The sequence below is a fragment of the Delphinapterus leucas genome, chromosome 2 (genome assembly GCF_059928025.1).
Source record: "Delphinapterus leucas isolate spDelLeu-1000000601 "Yukka" chromosome 2, BTC_Dleu_Yukka2, whole genome shotgun sequence".
Taxonomy (NCBI): domain Eukaryota; kingdom Metazoa; phylum Chordata; class Mammalia; order Artiodactyla; family Monodontidae; genus Delphinapterus; species Delphinapterus leucas.
In genome coordinates, this window is record NC_143130.1 from 179,326,080 (window position 1) to 179,346,900 (window position 20,821).

At 43.3% G+C, this 20,821-nt stretch overlaps 1 protein-coding gene, 1 non-coding gene and 1 pseudogene across 3 annotated transcripts in view; 2 read left to right on the forward strand and 1 right to left on the reverse strand.

Annotated features, from left to right (window-relative positions):
* Positions 1-369: 369 nt before the first annotated feature.
* Positions 370-1,801, reverse strand: LOC149750370 (uncharacterized; annotated as a pseudogene).
* Positions 1,259-20,821, forward strand: part of EIF5 (eukaryotic translation initiation factor 5) — a 32,021-nt gene continuing 12,458 nt past the window's right edge. Inside the window, exons 1-11 of one of the 2 annotated variants that reach the window (XM_022576014.3) lie at positions 1,259-1,376; positions 2,404-2,683; positions 2,794-2,875; positions 3,172-3,344; positions 3,610-3,721; positions 4,755-4,894; positions 5,149-5,307; positions 5,666-5,827; positions 6,158-6,322; positions 6,626-6,757; positions 7,166-9,274. In XM_022576014.3, coding sequence (XP_022431722.1) covers positions 2,612-2,683; positions 2,794-2,875; positions 3,172-3,344; positions 3,610-3,721; positions 4,755-4,894; positions 5,149-5,307; positions 5,666-5,827; positions 6,158-6,322; positions 6,626-6,757; positions 7,166-7,255 — 1,287 coding nt within the window. In that variant the 5' untranslated portion in view covers positions 1,259-1,376; positions 2,404-2,611 and the 3' untranslated portion in view covers positions 7,256-9,274. Of the gene's footprint in view, positions 1,377-2,403; positions 2,684-2,793; positions 2,876-3,171; positions 3,345-3,609; positions 3,722-4,754; positions 4,895-5,148; positions 5,308-5,665; positions 5,828-6,157; positions 6,323-6,625; positions 6,758-7,165; positions 9,275-20,821 lie in introns of those variants that run through there. The other variant, XM_089908241.1, reaches the window with a different exon arrangement.
* On the forward strand, positions 4,258-4,381 carry LOC115802947 (small nucleolar RNA SNORA28). The gene has a single exon (XR_004023535.1). It is a non-coding gene; the product is annotated as a small nucleolar RNA SNORA28 (small nucleolar RNA).

The window sequence follows — 20,821 nt, forward strand, 5'->3', positions numbered from 1 at the left end:
AAGAATTGGCGAGTTTCTGTAATCATATGAACAGAACTAAAATATGAGAGGCTCTTTGTAAATAGTAATCGTTTTCGAGCGAATACACTGGAACATCGTTAGGAACACCTGTTTTCGGCTTTCCTTTGCCGGGCAAGGAGGTCAATTTGTAAACACTGGAGAGGATTCCACAAACGGTAACCTGATGTGAGGCTTATTTTCAGCAAAGTGACGGTGGAGCACGAGAACATGGAGGACCCCCTCCCCCCAGCCCCAGGATCGCTTCAGGAAGCCCCGGAGTTACGAAAGAATTTGGTGTTTTCCTCTTTAGAAAACGGGTGGACGTGAGCTACCAGCCAAACTAGGCTTGCAGGCCGGGCGCCGCGGAGGGAGCGAGGCGGGCGGTTGAGTCACGATCGCCGCGGCCACGCACACCTGAGCTTCGGAGGATAAAAGGCGGCACCTGGGACGAAACACCCAGGCCCTCCAACCTTCGCCCTCTGCCCAGGCCTAAGGGAGTGGGGAGGAAAAGCAACTTCTTTCTCAAGACTCGACGACGGGCGTCCCCAAGGAACGGAAGGGGCAGAGAGAAACCCCCGAGAGTTCCCCCGCCCGGAGCGGGAACTCGTGCGGGAACGCGGCCTCGGGAGCCGCAACGCCGCTGCCGAACAAGCGGGGGAGGGGGACCAACCGCCATCTTCCTCGAGCGCCCAAACCGACAAAGCGCGAGACAGCAGCAGAGCTTCGCCGCCGCGGCCCGCCCACTTTCGCGAGCCCGCGAAGGCCTCTGGGAAAAGCGGGGGAGGGGAAAGCAAGAGAAGGAAGCCGGGATGCAGGGCTGGAGGCGGGCCGAGGCGGCGAGCGGAGCCTCAGGAAGCAGAAGGGGCGGGGAAAGACGCGACTGACGCGAAATGCTGGCCAATGATGAGCGAGCTCGGGTGGACGGCCAGCCAATGGGCTGTGCGGCCTGGCGCGGGGGGCGGGCGCTGGGGCCGAGGGTAGCTTGAGCGCGGCGGCGGCGTTGTTCAGTCACAGCGAGAACATTCCAGAGGTGAGTCCGGTGGAGGGGCGGAAGCCCCAGGCCCGGTCCCCCGTTCTCCCCGCACCCTCGACCTCCGCGGGTCGCTGGCTGGCGGGGAAGGCGCCCCGACGCCCGCGGCTCACTGCGCCTTCTCTCCGCGCCAGGTCGCCAGGCCCCGGGCGCTGAAGGGTGTGGACCCCGGACGTCGCTGGGACAGCCCCTCCCCGCTGCTCGGCGGCGCCTGGCCCGGCCGCTGCTCGCTGCGCTGCCTCCGACGCCTCCACCGCCGCTCCTCGGACTCGGGTTCGCGCGCGCCTCACTTCATCCCAGTCCCGGGCGAGCAGCGTTGGGTTTATGTCTTTATTTGACGAAAACGGTGAGTCGGCGGGCCGGCGGGGAGATGGCGGCCGCACAAGATGGCGGCGCGCCGCGTGACCCGCGCGCTCGCGCTTGTGTGTGTGAGCGCGCGTGTGTGGCGCAGTTTGGGCGGGTGGGCGGCGGGGCCGGGCGCCGCGTCCCCTCCTGTCCTCACACCGCCCCCCGCCCCCGCCTGTACCCCACCCCCACCTGTACCCCACCCCGGCCTCGCGGGAGCGCGCCGCGCGGGCCCGCCGCCGCCCGGGGCTGACTCAGGCCTAATTGCTGCATTCCTGAGTCATCGCCGCGGCGGGGTGGGGGCGGCCGGGCCGGCGGCCCTCGGCCGGTTTCGCTTCCCCCGCCGGGCGGCGCACATGGCGGGGCTGCCGCGGGCGCCGGAGAAGCTGGCGACGTTGCGCCTCCGCCGCTCCCGCCTCAGCCCTGACAGCCCGGGAGCGAAGGTTGCGGGTGCGTGTGCGTAGAGAAGAGGAAGGGACGGGAGGTCGGGGCCGGGCGTCCGCGCACGCTCCGCTGCGTCCCGCGAGGCCGTGTTCCGTGGGTGTAGTTGGGGACGGGTGGCTCTGGAGGAAGCCCTGGTTGCCGAAGGCGCGGCTTGAGTGTGAAGAACAGTTGTACAGACTTTCGTCGTCGAGGGATGTATCACAAGTTTGTTGGCAAGGACTGGGTTGGGGAGAGGAGAGGCCTGTCTCTGTTCGTTCCACGGCGGTCGTTAAAACACGGCTCGGCCGAAGCCGACCGTTGACGCGGTGACTGGTCGGATAAAAACCCAGAGCAGCTGAAGCGCCGTAGTTGGTGGTCGTTTTAGTCTGGTGTCTCCCAGAATCACATCTGCGTCCAAATGGTGGCCTTTTATGTTGCTGCAGGTGTCCCGTGTTACGTGAGTCTGAGAACTGGTTTTTGCGTAACACAGATGCTTTTAACGTTGGAGCCTTAGGCGTGATTAAACGGAAAGGACAGGGAGGTGTCTTAATGCAGGAATCGCGTTAAACGTGGGGGATTTGTTTGTTCTTCCTCCTCTTTTTCAGAGCTGTTGCGCAGCCATTGGTACCTGTATTGGGGAAACATAGCATACAAGCAAGAAGCTTACAGCCTCAGTGGCGAAAAATTTTTCATGTCAGAGACCGAGAACTCTTGCAGTCGTTTATGTCATCCCTTCTTCTCCAGACAGAGGATACCAAAAAGTTGCAATCAAAGATCTCTTCATCTTATTGATAAAGCCACTAATAAGCCAAAATGTCTGTCAACGTCAACCGCAGCGTGTCAGACCAGTTCTATCGCTACAAGATGCCCCGTCTGATTGCCAAGGTAATGTTCATGTTCATTTTAGTAGCAAGTCCTAAGTTTTTTTTCATAGATTATTGAAGATTGCTTCTCCCGGGGTAGACGCGCAAAATTAAACTTCTTACTTCCTTTAGGTTGAGGGCAAAGGAAATGGAATCAAGACAGTTATAGTCAACATGGTTGACGTAGCCAAAGCGCTTAATCGGCCTCCAACGTGTAAGTAATGCCTCTTGAAAGAAGTCTAAAGAGGCATTTTATTGACACAAACGTGATAATTTCTGGTCTGCAAAATCTTGCCTGAATTGTATGTTGGTTAACTTCTGGGTCGAGTGGAAATTTGGGCTTAAAACTCATTGATGTGTTAGTTGTTACTAGTATAAAAAACTATCTGGGCAACACATTTTTTGAACCTAGCAACTTAAAAATACAGAGTGATATTTGTATAAATGAGGGTGAGCAGCCAAAGCTTAATTTAGTTAACTCTAATGAACAGGTTTTCTTCCCCCAAATAGATCCCACCAAATATTTTGGTTGTGAACTGGGAGCACAGACCCAGTTTGATGTTAAGAATGACCGTTACATTGTCAATGGATCTCATGAGGCGAATAAGCTGCAAGACATGTTGGATGGATTCATTAAAAAATTTGTTCTCTGTCCTGAGTGTGAGAATCCTGAAACGGATCTGGTGAGTGTCTTTGAGGTTTTTGTCAGTAAAAGAAAAAACTGTATGTTTCTGTGATGTCAGCAAATTATGTTCCCGGGAAGGCAGAGCAAACATCAAATTTTGCAGGTATTTCCATACTGATTTCATGTTAAAAAAAAGAAATTATTTTGATATTAGACTTGTGTTTTAGATGCCTCTTGATGGTTAGATCCTTTCATATTTTGTTCGTCACAGAATTTTCATCATATATTATGGTTGACGTAACTTATTTTTGCTTTTTTGGCAGCATGTCAATCCAAAGAAACAAACAATAGGTAATTCTTGTAAAGCCTGTGGCTATCGAGGCATGCTTGACACACATCATAAACTCTGCACATTCATTCTCAAAAACCCACCTGGTAAGTGCTTATGATCACTTCTAAAACCTTGGCGTAAAGCACCTAATAGTTGGAAACAATGGAAGTTTCTTTATTGCTGTAAAACTGGAGTGAGGTTGACCTTTGAATACCTGCACAAGTGAAAATTTGCCTATAACAATAGGGTCAGCCTTCTACATCCAAGGTTCAACCAGCCATGGATGGTGTGAAACTGTAGTGTGTACTTGTTGAGGAAAAAAAAACTCCATGTAAATGGACCTGTGCGGTTTAAACCTGTGTTGTCCAAAGGTCAACTGTTGAAGAAATTTCTAGTCATTGTGCCGTATTTTACTGAATTTTGAACTTTTTTGTTAAATGTACTGTTTTATGTATCGTTAAAGGTGAAGTACCGGCTGCCAATTAAACTCTACCACATTCTCGGTTTTCAAGACCTGTCTTAGGATGTATGAAATACTGTAAAGCAAATTGTAATGGGATCTTAGTAAAGGATCGACTTCTGGAAAACTTTTGTAAATGTGGGTCTTTGCTCATTGAGCTAAAGTGGTTTTAGAGCCTGCAAGCAACACTCTGTGGCAGATGATCAAAACTCTGGCACAATTTGAGCTTGCTACAGCAAGAAAGCCTAACCTGTTCCGCTGTTCTCGTCTCCGCGAGACAAGCCGTTATACAGGCTTAAACAGTGTTCCAGCTGTTGGCTAAAGTGCAGTTAAGAAATACCCTTATTTAAGTTCATGATGGATGGAAGGAGAGGGTCGTGAGTGCCACTTTAACTACCTGGTCTTCTGAGGTATTACCGCTCAGTCTTAATTTTACCCAGTAGTTAATACCACTGATAGGTAGGGGCATTCCATTCTCAGCTTGAGTTGCTTACCTGTGAAATACAGTGGATGAATTTGATTTGTGAATTCATTTAGAATTATAGGTAGCATTCTGTGTGTGGTTTTCTGAGGGGAGGGTTTCAAAGCAAAAGGGCAAGATTTTAAATGTTGACGATGGGTGATGAGGTGTAATATAAGTTACGGTACTAAACTTTATTTCCTTTTTGTCCTTGTAGAGAATAGTGACAGTGGTACAGGAAAGAAAGAGAAGGAAAAGAAAAATAGAAAGGGCAAAGACAAGGAAAATGGTTCCATGTCCAGCAGTGAGACACCACCACCACCACCACCCAGTGAAATCAGTCCTCCGCATGCTGTGGTCAGTGCAAGGTTGATGGGTGTGGTGGGCACTGAAGTTGTGTATAGTGTGACCTTTGGTTGAGGTGAGCAGAAATGAACTGCTCTTAGTGAACAATACATCAGTATATTTGGTTCCAGGTGCTATTCGTTGACTAAACTAATGTGAACACAAGTTTAGTGGGAAGTTGATGTTGTTGACTAGAAATCTGGGATTTCTTTTTATTACCTATGAGGTCGTTTTTTTTGGCCAAGCAGTTTTGTTTTTAAAAACAGGAAGAAGAGGAAGATGATGACTGGGGGGAGGATACAACAGAGGAAGCTCAAAGGCGAAGAATGGACGAAATCAGTGACCACGCGAAAGTTTTAACCCTCAGTGATGATTTGGAAAGGACTGTTGAAGAGCGTGTCAATATCCTGTTTGATTTTGTTAAGGTGAAATGCTTGCTTCAAGAACAGTTAAACATTTCGTGATCATACTAAATCAGCTTCTACCCATCCCTGAGCTTTGTTAGATATTACTTTAAGCTGGGTACTTGGCAGGTAGTTTGTTGTGTTTTTTCCATGCTTCCTTTTGAAATACTCAAATACAAGTCTCACCTTTACTTCTTCTATTTGTTCAGAAATTTTTTTGAGGGTGGTTCCAGGCATTGTCTTCGGCAGGTGTGTATTATTTAGAAGTCCTAGAACCTTCTTGAATTAGGTAGGGGAAGAGTTCGTAAGAGCAGGGACTATGGTATCTCTAGAGCAAAATGTGCTTCCATTTCACTGAATTGCTTCCTTTTATTTGCAGAAAAAGAAAGAAGAGGGTGTTATTGACTCATCTGACAAGGAAATTGTAGCTGAAGCAGAAAGACTGGATGTAAAAGCCATGGGCCCTCTTGTTTTGACTGAAGTTCTTTTTAATGAGAAAATTAGAGAGCAAATTAAGAAATACAGGCGCCATTTCTTACGAGTAAGCAAATCATTCTAGATTCATAAGATTTTACAGCTGTGTGACCTTGGAAATACTGATTTAACCTCGTTTATTTGTACTGTCATCCTGAAAATGGAGATAATTGATCTACCTTAACAGGAATGGGAGTACCTGGAAATTGGTGCATGTAGTCCCTTACACGTAAAGTAAATTAGAGATGTTTAAGCGTTGATCTCTCTGAACGACTGCTGTAGCACCATGGCTTCAAAGAACAATTTCTAAGGCAATAAGTTTATTTAGAACATATATTAGAATTGTCAACTTAGAACATCTAAGAAAGCTTGTTAATGCTGAGATATTTATTTGCAGTTTTGTCACAACAACAAAAAAGCTCAACGGTACCTTCTTCATGGCTTGGAGTGTGTGGTAGCAATGCATCAAGCTCAGCTCATCTCCAAGATTCCACATATCTTGAAGGAGATGTATGATGCAGACCTTTTGGAGGAAGAAGTCATCATTAGCTGGTCAGAAAAGGTGGGGAATATTTAAATGGCTCTTTAAGATTAGAAGTATTGGGGCTTTTTTGGAAGAAGTAGTTAACTACTAATATCTAGTCTGTACATGCTTGGCTGGTATAACCTGTAGGGTGATTCTCATCATGGTAGCTTTCTAGTAAGGTTTCTAGAAAACCTTGTGCTGAATACATTTATTCGGCTGAGGGGTCAAGATTAGGATGTGGCCCAGTCCCCTCCAAGAGATGTATTTGGGCAATTATATAAATGACTCGCATTATTTTAAATTCCTTGAACTAAGAAAATTATACTGAACACTTTTTAGGCCTCTAAGAAATATGTCTCAAAAGAACTTGCCAAAGAGATTCGTGTCAAAGCGGAACCTTTTATAAAATGGTTGAAGGAAGCAGAGGAAGAATCTTCCGGTGGTGAAGATGATGAAGATGAGAACATTGAGGTAAACGCTGGGGAAATCGTTAAACACAGTGTTAGTGGTGGGTGTTTGAGAATTATGAAATGCCAGCATTGGGTAATACAGCCTCTTAATTTGGAAAGTAATCACATTAGTAGAAAAGGTGCTGGAAATCTCTCCTACCCCCAGACATTGATTCCAAATAAACATTGTCTGAATTTCCAAAGGGAGAGTTTATTTAACGTAAGTATAGGGTTGATCGTCCATAAAAATAAGGTACTGTTAGGCTGCAGAGGGTTAACTTACTTTTTACATACACACAAATTTTCATGAAGAATAATGGCTTTCTCTAGGTAGTTTTTGTCCTTTGTTGACCATTGACTTCGTAGTGGTTTTATTTTACAAGGGTTTACTGGGATAAAGGTTTACAATCAAAAATCTTCATTTTATCAGGTGGTGTATTCAAAGACTGCCAGTGTACCGAAAGTTGAAGCTGTAAAGTCTGACAACAAGGACGATGACATTGATATTGATGCCATTTAAAGGGGTGGGTGCAGCCCAGCTTAACAGTGTAATGCTGAGAATCTTTCTGCATCATCAGCCAGAAGTGCAACATGTATGTGCAAAAGCTAAAATGGCTTAACGTCATGCTACACTTTCTACTAAAAATGTATTGCTGTGAGTGGTCTGTATTTAAACCCAACAAGACATCTAGGGAGTCCATACACATATCAGTGAGCAGAGTAGTTTGCTTATTTACAGCATGTTTCTTTTTGAAAATTTAGTGGTGGACACATTTGGGTCACATTTATACAGTTATAAAAATAAAGATTTGATTTTGGTCGTTCTTCAGATTTTTGGCTCTGAATGACTTAAGTAAGCTGAAATAATTGGCTCCTTTAAAAAATGTTGCACCATCATCTAATCTGATAGGATTATTGGAGCCTGTTAGTACTTTTAAGTCTTACTTCTAGTCCCTCAGATTGGCATCTGGTAATGTACATTCTTCCCATGCCAAGATGGACTGATAATCAAATGACAGTGCAACACCTTTAACTTACTGAGATGTTAAAATGACCTGGGTGTCCTCTAAATAATTTTAAGAACAGGTTTTGAAACTTGAATTGTGTATTTTTTTTTCATTTTTTTCTATACTTGCCCCAAATTGTAGTCTTTGAAGTCATGTGCATTGCACGTTGGATGAGCCAGGGGAATTACTACATTAACATAAACATTTTATTATGTGTATGTAGCTCTTGCTTTATATTGAGAGAAAACTGAAACTTTGGGGAGTGATAAGTAAGCTCTACGATTTTATTTGGGGGAAGCAGGAAAAGGTACACTTAATCTCTAGCAAAAACAGCAAAATTTTTCAATCAATTTTACTCTTGATTCAAATTACAATTTCAAAATATTTAGACATACTGTATCTTTTGTTCATTGTGGATTTTTCCCCTGATAAACTGGTTCTTTGATGACTTCTGCATTTGGATACATAGCTTATACTTTTTTGGTTTTTGTTGCTATCTTGCCAAAACAAGTGTTAACTATATCTCAGATTCCCCCCACCCCCCCAAAATGTCTTATTTTTTAAAAAAGCTAAAAGCATACTTCTAAGAGCCTATATTTTGGTGTAAGACTTGGGGTGTTTTTTATTTTCACAATGAATAGTGTGAGATACCCGGGAAGTCTGTGATGATGGCAATTGAAAGCAGGTGACTAGGGCCTGACCCAGCCCATCCTGGGCTTTAGGTTTGGAAATAACTTCTTGTGATTTGCTTGCCCAATTTGCTGATGTAAACTCACTTGATAGAAGGGCTTATGACTACATCTGAGAAATCATCTTGAGGATGCAAATTTACACAAAAAGTACACTGGGAATCAAAATGCGTGGAGAGTACTGGCTTATATCATTCACCTCTTTGTGATCCATCTCACAGATTACAATGAGACCTTAACAAATGTATGTAAGTTTTTTTCACATTGAAATTATATGAACATTTGGTATAATAAAACTTTGTTAGCTTGGTATTTTAAGAAATTAAACCCTGGCAGTCTTACTGGAGAGGTACAAATTGGTCTCCAGCTGCCTTTCTTGATAGATTTTGATGAGATTGAAGGAGAGCCATATACCTACCTGGAGGGGAATGTGCTTTGTCGCACCAAAGAGAAGAGGTTTTTGCAAATTCATGTCTCACCTAGGTTTTAAATTTTTGCCATTATCTGGAATTGTTCTGGGGGGATCAAGTTGCATTCAGCATACCCATTATCAAGCTAATGAGGTTCTGTTATAGAGGGTTTTTTTCCCCTTTTTATTCCTCCCCCACCCCCTTAAATCTGAAGGAAAACTTACAAGGCTTCTAAACACTAAAGAGAAAATTTTGGCTTAGACCACTCTTCAGTCTAGTGCCAAACTTTCAGTGGAATTCAAATCCACAGAGTAAGGAGTTTATTCATAGCAGCTATCCTAATAGAGTGATCTTTCACTTTGCTGTATTCAACTGTCTTAAAACTTCCTGTTTGAAACAGCTATGTTATGTGATTAAAACAACGTTAAAATTATTTTTTGTCTCTGCTTTAATATTAACCTAAAGTTTTGTTTTTAAAATTGAAGCATTGAAATCTCCCCTTTTTTGTAGCTGTTGCTTCAGATTTGTGTTGGATGTTTCCTTCTGCAGTTGCCCCCTACTCAAAAACAGATGTTGCTCATTACAGTGGCTTTCCTTAGATCTCGTGTTCTTATTCTGTAACTCAAGTTGATTACAAACCAAAAAGGTCTGCTTTCATCTGGTTTCTTAAAATCTTGCCTGGGTGTTGATGAGGGACTTGAGGTGTGTCTGGTATATAGTTAAATAACTGGCTATAGCATTTAGCCTTAGTTAAGAAAGGAATGTTTCTAAAGTTATGAGGTTAATGAACGTGAAAGGTACTATTTGGGCTCCTAAAGGTTTGAGAGAGAATGGGTGTTCATCTAATGAATTGCTACAGCTTCACAGGCCAGTATTAAGAGTAACCCTAAAATGCAAAAATTTTGCCCGACCCCTGTATTGTCAGTTTTGATGGTATTTCAGATTCCAGCCTATCTGACCACTCCAAAGCTTCAAAGCGCTCTCGGTACCAGGAACAGTATTGCACTTGAATCTCTGCCCTCTCCAACTATCATGTGGTTTGTGTCCTGTCTTTCCTGAATGGACAGTCATGTTTACATCTTCTCTGTCCCCAGTACTCTGTATAGATCTTTACTCCTCCAAGAACGACACTCCATAAGACTTGCCAAAGTTGTTGTGTCTGACCTGTGCACAGTCTCCAGAATTTGTCCCTTTGAGCCTTTGTAGGAGGTTGGGAGCTCAGGCATTGTGGCCACCTGCCTCAGGGTTCTATATTCCAGCCCTAGCCCAACAAAGAGGTCTTCAGAAAGATTGCTAGTTCTTCACAGGCGGAAAATTGAACCATTCCTATGTACTAGCCTATGGAAATAACATGGAGAGGTTCTTTCCTCAGAACCCAAACCAGGACTTGTACATTGTTCTCAATGACTGGTATTCGGTTATGCGTTCTGAGTTTAAGGGGCATATTCACCTGGGCTCTGGAGTCATCTAGGTTTTGGCAGGCCCTCTGTAAAACTAGAAGCCCATCTTTCTGTGTCTAATGGGGATGGTAATGCCTGTGTACAGCAATTAGAATACAGCAAGCAGGAGAGGTAATGCCTGAGTGGGGCAGCTAGGGAAAACTGCCCTCTGTGGAAGAGAGACAAAAGGGAAGAAGAGCTCATGCCGGTACCTGCAGACATTCAGAACAGGGGTTACAGCAGATTGAGAGCAGTGGGTAGTTGAAAGGGCTGTTATTTTTGGCTGGAGCAGTTGCAGGGTGGTACAGTTTTTGCCTCAAGCAACCCTTAATGTGCAGTGATGTTCAGACCAGTCTAGAGCAGAGGCTGAGGGCAGGCCATGGCCCCACCTGGGGCCCATAACATAATGTAAATAGCAGCATGAACCAGAAGCCAGCCCAGCCTGAGATAAGGATTGACAGGTGCAGGGCCAGTGTATGAGGCTGGGTTGAGTCTGGTCCCAGTGGTCCTCTAACATTCAGGGAAGGAATCCTTCCAAAGTACCCAGTGAGGTCGGTGGCATAAACATTAGGTAACGTGTACTTCACAAGGAAGGAACAAGTCCTGAGGAGGAGGAGACTGGCTGAAGGTTCCACAGCACACCCGCATACAGCCCAGACCCCATGGCTTTTGCTGTGTAAGCTTCCACCTTGTCCCACCCTACAGTTCTCAGGTCCTGTAAACTGGGAAGCACCTAGGGCAAGGATAAGGAGTAACTTTTTGGTCCTTAGGGTGGTTGTTGGAGGGAGGGCCAGGTAGCAGCTCTCAGGGTCCAGGCTTGACTTGGGTGAAGTTCCAGACAGAATCTGAGGCAGGGTGCCAACCTCATGCACCCCATCTGTACTCCTGGCCCGCATCTCACACTTGCTTCAGCCTTGCCCCACCTTAAAGGAGCTCGCAGACCAAAGCAGACACAGGACAGAGGGGTGGAACTTCGGAGGAGGGAGGAAATGATTGGGGACTTCGAGGAATGTCTTAGAGAAGAGGTAGCATTTCAAAGGAGAAGCAGGAATTTACCCCGGAGGAAGAAGTAGGGGAGCATGTCTGGAAAGTAGAAGCTACTCCCTTTAGTTGAGTGCAGTGTGTGGGATGAGGCTGGAGGAGGTGGCAGTACTTATCTACAAACTGAACCCTGGAGAACTGAGTCTTCATAAGCTGCAGGAATGGAATTACATTTGTATCCTGCTGCCAGGAATGCTGAGCCACTGTGGGAATCGAGGAGGGCTATTAATCCCATGGCTGACAAAGCCAGCAGCTGCCATGAGGGTGGACTGGTCAGACAAGGATGCACTTTGGCCTGGGAATGTCAGGGTCCCCTGGCTGTCCTGAGGGTACAATGTCAGATTGGAAGGATTAACAAGCCCAAATCCCTATCCCACAGGCAGCAGAATCTGAGCACCCAGGAGTGCTGGAACCTTCCCTGCAGACCAAGATCTCCTGTCTGGGGTTAGGGCAGCACCCTGGAGGGGATTCCAGGAGGTTCAGGGCCTGAGTGAACACAGGGCTTTTCTGTTATGACTTCCAAGCTAGGAACAGCCCCTCTGTAGTTGCAGGATTGGATTCCTCAAAGAGCAAAGAAAAGCATTCTCAAATGTGATCACAGGTCTTATGTGATAAAGTTCTTTTGGTGACAAATAACTCATGGAGTCAGTTGGGAACGGTTTCCCAAGGATTCACATTATGACGGAATCATTGGGAGCCCCAGTGCACAAACCTGGTCTTGCAAGGACCCAAGAGACACCAGCAGGTCCAGCCTTGTGGACACAGATTGTACCAACTAGGACTCCAGGTCCCTGGGCAAGAAAGAACATTCCTCCAGGGCGCTTGCCCACATGTCTACTTCTCTCTGGGTTTCTCTAGTTCTCCGTCCACTACTCATGAACTTTCTGGCCCTGTAAAGCTACACGGAACCTCCTCATGACTTGGTTTTCTCATGGTCCCCTGTGACCATCAAGCTTCTGTTCCTGCTGGTTAATGCTCAGTTCTCCAGACTTACTAGTTGAGATTCCTAAGAAGGCATGTCTGATAGGCTCACACTGGTCTTGCAACATTTCTATCGGGTTGATTTTTTTTCACTTCCAGCACCATGAGCTCCAGTGGCAGCTCCAGGCAAATGTGGCCAAAGGTGGGGGAGGGGCGAAGGGGGTGCAGAGTGTTACAAGGGATTTGAAACATGGCTGTCAAAGGCTACCTCACAATAGGCATTTGTGATTGGAGCAAGGGAAACTGGCGCTTGGAAACATCCAGGACAGGGTGTTTTCACTGGAACCTATTTCCTGTGTAAGGGACATCTGCGCAGCAGCCTCCTTGTATAACCAGGTAGTCAAAGAGCAAGTGGACTCTGCTCTTCTGTGAGCGCCCAGCACTTCAGTTACCCTGTGTGGGAGGCAAGAGGACAGGACATGGGCCCTGCTGAAGAGACCTTAGGGTCTAATAGGGGAGGCACAGTTTGTCTTCAGGAAGCTACTGGGGATTACCTGATAAAGAGGTGACCTTGCACAGTTGTGGTTAGAATATGTGTGAAAGGCTGTTAGTGAAGGTTTCCTAGGAGGATGCAGAGTGGACGAGTTCCTGAGTTAAAATCCTCTGGGCCACAGGGAGACCCAACTGGTGGAGCCAGATGCAGACTCGAGAGGAGCATTTTGTGTGAAAGAAAAATCAGACTGTGGTTACCAGGCTATAGATAACACAAGGGACATCAAGGAACTAAAGATGTGGAGAAAGTCAAGAAGATGATGTCTGAACAAAATGTAAATGTCAATAAAGAGAAAACCTAAAAAAACAACAATTATGGAGTTGAAAAGGACAATAACTGAAATGAAAAATTCACTAGAGGGATTCAAAGGCAGCCTTTGAGCACACAGAAGAATCAGTGAACTTAAAAGATAGGACAAGGGAAGAACAAGAAAAACAGATGGAAGAAAAATGAACAGAACCTGAGTGACCTGTGGAACACCATGAAGAGGAACAACATATACATTGTGGGAGTCTCAGAAGGAGAGAGAGAGGGAGAAAAAAGGGCAGGGAGAATATTTGAAGAAATAATGGCTGAAAATGTCCCAAAGTAAATGAATGAAGCTCCATGAACATCCAAGAGGCTTCAAGCTCCAAGTAAAATAAACACAAAGAGATCCACCAGAGACACATAATCAAACTTTCAAAAGGTAAAGAGAACTTGAAATCATCAAGAGAAGCAGCTCATAACATACAGTGCCCCGATAGCATAGCAGGTTTCTCATCAGAAACCTTGGAGGTCCTGCAAGAAATGTTCAAGGGACTCCTGCAGGGTGAAATGAACACTAGACAATAACTCAAAGCCATAAGAAAAAATAAAGATCTCAATAAAAGTAAATAGATGGAAAATGATAAAAGCTAGTATTATTGTAACAGTGGTTTGTAACTCAGTTTTCTACGTGATTTAAGAGAGTAATACATTAAAAACAATCTAAGAGCTAGTATTATAGTTTTTGTGTTATCTTTTGGGGCACTGCACTGTATAAAGATGTAATTCTGTGACAACAGATACGGGTAGGCATAGAGCTGTAAAGGAGCTTATATTAGTGGAGAGTGTATAAATTCAAATCAGAGTGTTATAACTTTAGGATGTTAAATGTAGTGCCCATGATGACTACAAAGAAAACAGCTCTAGAATATATACAAAAGGAAATGAGGACTTCCCTGGCATTCCAGTGGTTAAGACTCCATGCTTCCAACGCAGGGGGTACTGGTTCGATCCCTGGTCGGGAAACTAAGATCCCACATGCCACACCATGCGGCCAAAAAATAAATTTAAAAAAAAATGGAAATGAGAAAAGAATGAAAGCATTTAACCTCAAAAAAAAAATCCACTAAATGCGAAAGACAACAGTAATGCGGAAAATCAAAGACAAAAACCTATGAGGCATACAGAAAGAAACAGCACAATGACAGAAGTCCCTACTTGCCAGTAATATTTTAAATGTAAATGGATTAAACTGCCCAATCAAAAGACAGAAATTGGCAGAATGGATAAAAACGCATGACCCAACAACAAGCTGTCTACAGGAGACTTACTTGAGATTCAAACACAAATAGATTGAAAGTGAAAGGATGGAAAAAGATATTCCATGCAAATAGTAACCAGTAGAGATAGGGGTGGCTATACTAATATCAGACAAAATAGAGTTTAACTCAAAAGAGTTCACAAGAGACAAAGACAATATGTTAATAAAAGTTTAAATGCATCAAGAAGATAACAATTATATTTACACACCTAATAAAAGACCAGCAAAATATATGAAGGAAAACCTGGCAGAATTGAAAGGAGAAATAGGTGGTTCTACTGTAGTAGTTGGAGATTTTAATACCCCACTCTCAATAATGGATAAAACAACCAGACGGAAGGTAAGTAAGGAAATCGAGGACTTAATACAATAAACCAACGAGATATAACAAATATACATAACACCCTGCCCAGCAACAGCTATACACATTTTTCTCAAGTGCACATGGAACATTTTCCCCAATAAACCATATGTTAGGACACAAATGAAGTCTTACTATATTTTAAAAGATATCATACAGGGTTTCTCTGGTGGCGCAGTGGTTGAGAGTCTGCCTGCCGATGCAGGGGACACGGGTTCGTGCCCTGGTCCGGGAAGATCTCACATGCCGCGGAGCGGCTGGGCCCATGAGCCATGGCCGCTGAGCCTGCGCGTCCGGAGCCTGTGCTCCGCAATGGGAGAGGCCACAACAGTGAGAGGCCCGCAAACCGCAAAAAAAAAGATATCACAATGTTATCTTCTCTGACCACAATGGAATGAAGTTAGAAATCAACAAGTAAAATTAGGAGGCAAAACTTGTAGAAATTAAGCAAAATGCTCTTACACAATTGATGGATCAAAGAAGAAATGAAGGGAAATTAGAAAATGCTTAGAGATGAATAATAATTTTAAAAAACAGGAATTCCCTGGTGGTCTAATGGTTAGGGTTCAGCGCTTTCACTGCAGGGGGGCATGGGTTCGGTCCCTGGTCGGGGAGCTAAGATCCTGCATGCCGCATGGCGTGGCCAAAATAAATAAACCACACACATCATACCAAAACTTAAGAGACACAGTAAAAGCAATGCTAAGAAGGAAATTTATAGCTATACATGCTTATGTTAAAAAAAAAACAACCTAACAACAATTTAAGGGACTATAAAAAGAACAAACTAAAAGCTAGTGGAAGGGAGGAAATAAAGACTAGAGCAAAGATAAACAAAATAGAGAATAGGAAAATAATAGAAAAAATAAATGAAGCCAAAAGTTGGTTCTTTGAAAAGATCAAGAAAACTGACAGACTTAGCTGGAGTAAGAAAAAAAAGACTCTCAAATTACTAAAATCAGAAATGAAAATGGGGAGATTACTATTGAGTCCATAGAAATAAAAGGGTCATAAGTGCAATACGCACAACTGTACACCCACAAATTGGATAACCTGGATGAAAGGGACATTCCTAGAAACACACCCTGCCCAGACCAAGGCACCAAGAAATAAAAGCTAGTATGACTAGTAAGGAGATTGAATCAGAAATATAAAATCTCCAGATAATAAAAGCCACAGACCTGATGGCTCTACTGGTTAACTACCAAATATTTAAATAAGAATACAATCCTTCTCAAACTTTTCCAAGAATATTGTAGAGGGAACACTGCCTAACTCATTCTATGAGGCCGCCATAACCCTGCTACCAAAGGCAGACAAAGACACTACAAGAAAACTAACCCTTATGTACATTGAAGCTGAAGTCCCCAATAAAGTACTAACAAACTAAGTTAGAAACATATTGAAAGGATTATACATCAGGCCTACGTGAGATTTCTTCCTGGAATGAAATGATGCATCAACACAAAAATTGGTCAGTGTAATATACGATATTCACAGAATGAAGGAAAAATGTACATGATACATCTTGACTAATGCAGAAAAAGCATTTGACAAAGTTTAATACTTTTTCATGATAAAAACATGCAAACAACTTGGAATAGAAGGAAACTACCTCAACATAATAAAAGCTGTAAATGAAAAGCTCACAGGGAACATCATACGCAATGGTGAAAGATGGAAGGGTTTTCCTCAAAGGTCATGAACAAGGCAAGGAAGTCTGCTTTCAACACTTCTATTCATCATAATACTGGAAGTTCTAGCCAGAGCATTTAGGTAAGAAAAAGAAAAGTAACCAAATAAGAAAGGAAGAAGTAAAACTATCTCTTTGTGCATATGATCTGATCTTACATGTAGAAAACCGTAAGAATTCCACAAAAAAACCCCAAAAAACTAAAACCAAAAGGGCTTCCCTGGTGGCGCAGTGGTTAAGAATCTGCCTGCCAATGCAGGGGACATGGGGTCAAGCCCTGGTTGAGGAAGATCCCACATGCCGTGGAGCAGCTAAGCCCGTGTGCCACAACTACTGAGCCTGTGCTCTAGAGCCCGTGAACCACAACTACTGAGCCCATATGCCACAACTACTGAAGCCCACACACCTAGAGCCCATGCTCTGCAACTGCAACAAGACACTGAAATGAGAAGCCTGCACACTGCAATGAAGAGTAGCCCCTGCTCGCCTCAGCTAGAGAAAGCCCGCAAACAGCAACAAAGACCCAGCACAGCCAAAAATAAATAATTTTTTTAACAAAAAGAAAACCTATTAGAATTAATAAATGAATTCAGCAAAGTAGCAGACTACAAAGGCAAAGCACAAAAATCTGTTGCATTTCTATGCGCTAACAATGAACAATCTGAAAAGGAAATAACAATTCCATTTACGGTATCATCAAAAAAAAAACAAACAAACTTAGGAATTAACCAAAGAGATGAAAGACGTGTACAATGAAAACTACAAAGCATTGCTGAAAGTAATTAAAGAATACACGAATAAATGGAAACACATCCCATGTTCATGGATTGGAAGACTTAAGTTAAAATGTCAGTACTTGGGCTTCCCTGGTGGCGCAGTGGTTGAGAGTCCACCTGCCGATGCAGGGGACATGGGTTCGTGCCCTGGTCCGGGAAGATCCCACATGCCACGGAGCGGCTGGGCCCGTGAGCCATGGCCGCTGAGCCTGCACATCCGGAGCCTGTGCTCCGCAACGGGAGAGGCCACAACAGTGAGAAGCCTGCGTACCACACACACACACACACAAAAAAGTCAGTACTATCCAAAACAATTAGGGATATTTAGGTTGCACCCCAAAGTTAAAAAACTCATTCAAATTTATACCATTTTAATTTCAATAGCATCCTCTACTCCTATCAAGCTTTTTTACCACCCCTTTCATTACTGCTGTTAGAAATTATATCTTTATGCATTGTGTGTCCAAAAACAGGTTAACAATTGTTTATGCATTAGCTTTTAAAATCACATGGAAGATAAAAAGTGGAGTTACAAACCAAAATTCCAACAATACTATATGTTTTTATAATTGCCTGTGCATTTACCTTTACCAGAGATCTTTATTTCTTCATATGGTTATGAGGTACTGTCTAGTGTCCTTTCATTTCAGCCAGAAGGACTTCCTTTAACATTTCTTGGAAGGCTGATCTAGTGGTGATGAACTCTTTCAGCTTTTGTTTATCTAGGAATATCTTAATTCCGCCCTCTTTTTTTTTTTTTTTTTTGCCTCACAGCATGTGGGATCTTTGTTCCCCAATCAGAGATCAAACCCACGCCCCTGCATTGGAAGCACAGAGTCTTAACCACTGAACTGCCAGGGAAGTCCCCACCCTCATTTTTGAAGGATAATTTTCCCAGATACAGGATTCTCCATTGACAGTGTGTGTTTTTTTTTCTTTCATCACTTTGGATATATCAACCCACTGCCTTCTGGCTTCTGAGGTTTCTGATGAGAAATCTTAGTGGGCATTCCTATATGTGATGACTTGCTTCTCTTGCTGCTTTCAAGATTCTTTTTGTGTTTGTGTTTGGAAATTTTGAAAATAATATGTCTTGGTGAGGGTCTTCTTGAGTGTTTCCAATCATGTTTGTCATCAAAGTTGAGAAGTTTTCAGCCATTATTTCTTCAATTAATCCCTCTGCCCCCTTTTCTCTCTTTTTTTTTTCTGAGACACCCACGATGCGTATTTTGGTCCCTTAGGCTCCATTTACTCTTCTCCAATCTTTTTCTTTTTGTTCCTCAGACTCAATAATTTCCATTTTCATATCTTCAGGGGTGCTGATTCTTTCTGCTGCCTGCTGAAATTCACTTTTGAAATCCTCTAGTGAATTCTTCATTTCAGTTATTGTACTTTTCATATACAGAATTTCCTTTTGGTTCCTTTTTATGCTTTCTGTCTCTTTATTGATATTTTCCTTTTGTTCAAGTAGTATTATTTTCTTGATTCTGTCCTTGTCTTCCTTTATCTCTTTGAATATTTTTAAGACAATTGTTTTAAAGTCTTTTCTAGAAACTCCACCATGTGCTCTTTCTTAGACAAAGTTTCTGTCAGTTTATATTTTCCTTTGAATGGGCCAGATTTTCCTGTATCTTTATATGTCTTATGATTTGTTATTTTTGTTGAAAACCAGACATTTGAGTTTTGTAATGCGGTACCTCTCAAAATCAGACACCCCCCCTTGCCCAGAGTTTCCTTCCTTCCTTCTTTCCCTCCTTCTTTCCTTTTTTTTTTTTTTTCCTCTTTTTCTTTTTCTTTTTAAATAATTGTTGTAGGGTGTCTCTGTGCTGGGTATCAGCCTGAGGTACAAGCTTAAGCTCTTATCAGTTTTTTTCTGAGACTATGTCTTTTCCTGGGCATGTGCAGTGACTTTCTAGATTCCCCTGTGTATGTGGTTGCTTTCAAATGTCCCCATCCTTAGGAATTCCCTGGTGGTCCAGTGGTTAGGACTCAGCACTTTCACTGCCGAGGGCCTGGGTTCAATCCCTGGTCAGGGAACTAGTATCCCATAAGGTGTGGGGCACAGCCAAAAAACAACACAAAAAAATCAAATGTTCCCTTTCTTAATTGTCTGGCTTTCAAAAGGAGAAAAGGGAAAAACAAAAGGGGGTGGGGGACAACAGACTCTGTCTCTTTAGATTCTCTGGAAGCCACTTCAGCCAGTGGCTATAATATGACTCTAATGATGACTGCCTGCCTCTGTATCTGCACGTCTGTGATCAGAAGAAGCAATCAGCAATCAGTACACAGGTCCCTGGTATTCAGAGAACTGGGTCCTTTTTACTTACCTACCCTGGCTCCCATAAGCCATTCCAGCAACATGGGCACAGCTTCCTGCTGTTGGGCTGAGGGGACTGGGGAATGGGTACCTGCTACCATGTATGCTAAGAGATAAATTGCCTGGAATTAACCAGGGCTTACCATCTAAGCCCTCCCTGGAAACTGAAAGCTTTCCTGTAGACTCCAGAGTTCCAAAATAGTTAACTTCAGTCAAATTCTGCCAGTACAATTGTTGTCTGGGTGGGAAGACAGATTCCGGGCACTTCCTACTCCATCATCTTCCCTGATGTCACTGCTATATAAAGAACTCTTATATAAAATTAAATAACCCAGTTTATAAATTACAAAGACAAATATCCCAATTAAAAATTGGGCAAAGGATCTCTATAGACATTTCTCCAAAGAAAATGTACAAGTGGCTAATAAACACATGAAAAGATGCTCAGCACGATTAGCCATCAGGAAAATTCAAATTGAAACCACAATAAGATACAACGTCACACCCACTAGGATGGTGTGCTAGATCAGAAAATGGCATCTCAAAAGATAGCCGTATCAAAGCCCTGTAACCTGTAAATGCCATCTTATGTGGCAAAAGATGTGATTAAGCTCTCCCTTGAGAGGGAAAGCTTACCCTGCATTATTTGAGCTGACAGTAAATGCAATCACATGTATTCTTATAAGAAAGAGACAGGGAGTTTTGAGAGAGACACACACAATATCGAAGGATATGTAAGGACAGAAACAAAGATTGGAATGATGCAGCCACAAGCCTAGGAATGTCAACAGCCACCAGAAGCTGGAGGAGACAAGGAACAGAACAGAAACTTCAGAGGAAGCACAGCCCTGCTGACACCTTGATTTCAAACTTCTGGCCTTTAGAACTGCGAAAAAATAAATGTCTGTTGTTTTAAACCACCAACTTTGTGGTAATTTGTTATGGCAGTCTCAGGACACAAATGCAGATGGCTATAATAAAAAAGACAGATAACAAATGTTGGTGAGGATGAAGAGATATTGGAACTCTCATGCACATAGACTGCTGGTGGGAATGTAAAATGGTCCAGCAACTTTGGAAAATAGGCTTGCAGTTCCTCAAAATATAGAGTTACCATATGATCTAGCAGTTCCGCTCAGGTATAAACTCGAGAGAAATGAAAACATGTTCGCACAAGACCTTGTCCATGAATATTATAGCAGTATTATTCATGAGTCAAAAAGTGGAAACAATCCAAATACCCATCAACTGATGAATGGATCAATAAAATGTGGTATACACATACAGTGGATTATTATTTTGCATTGTACTG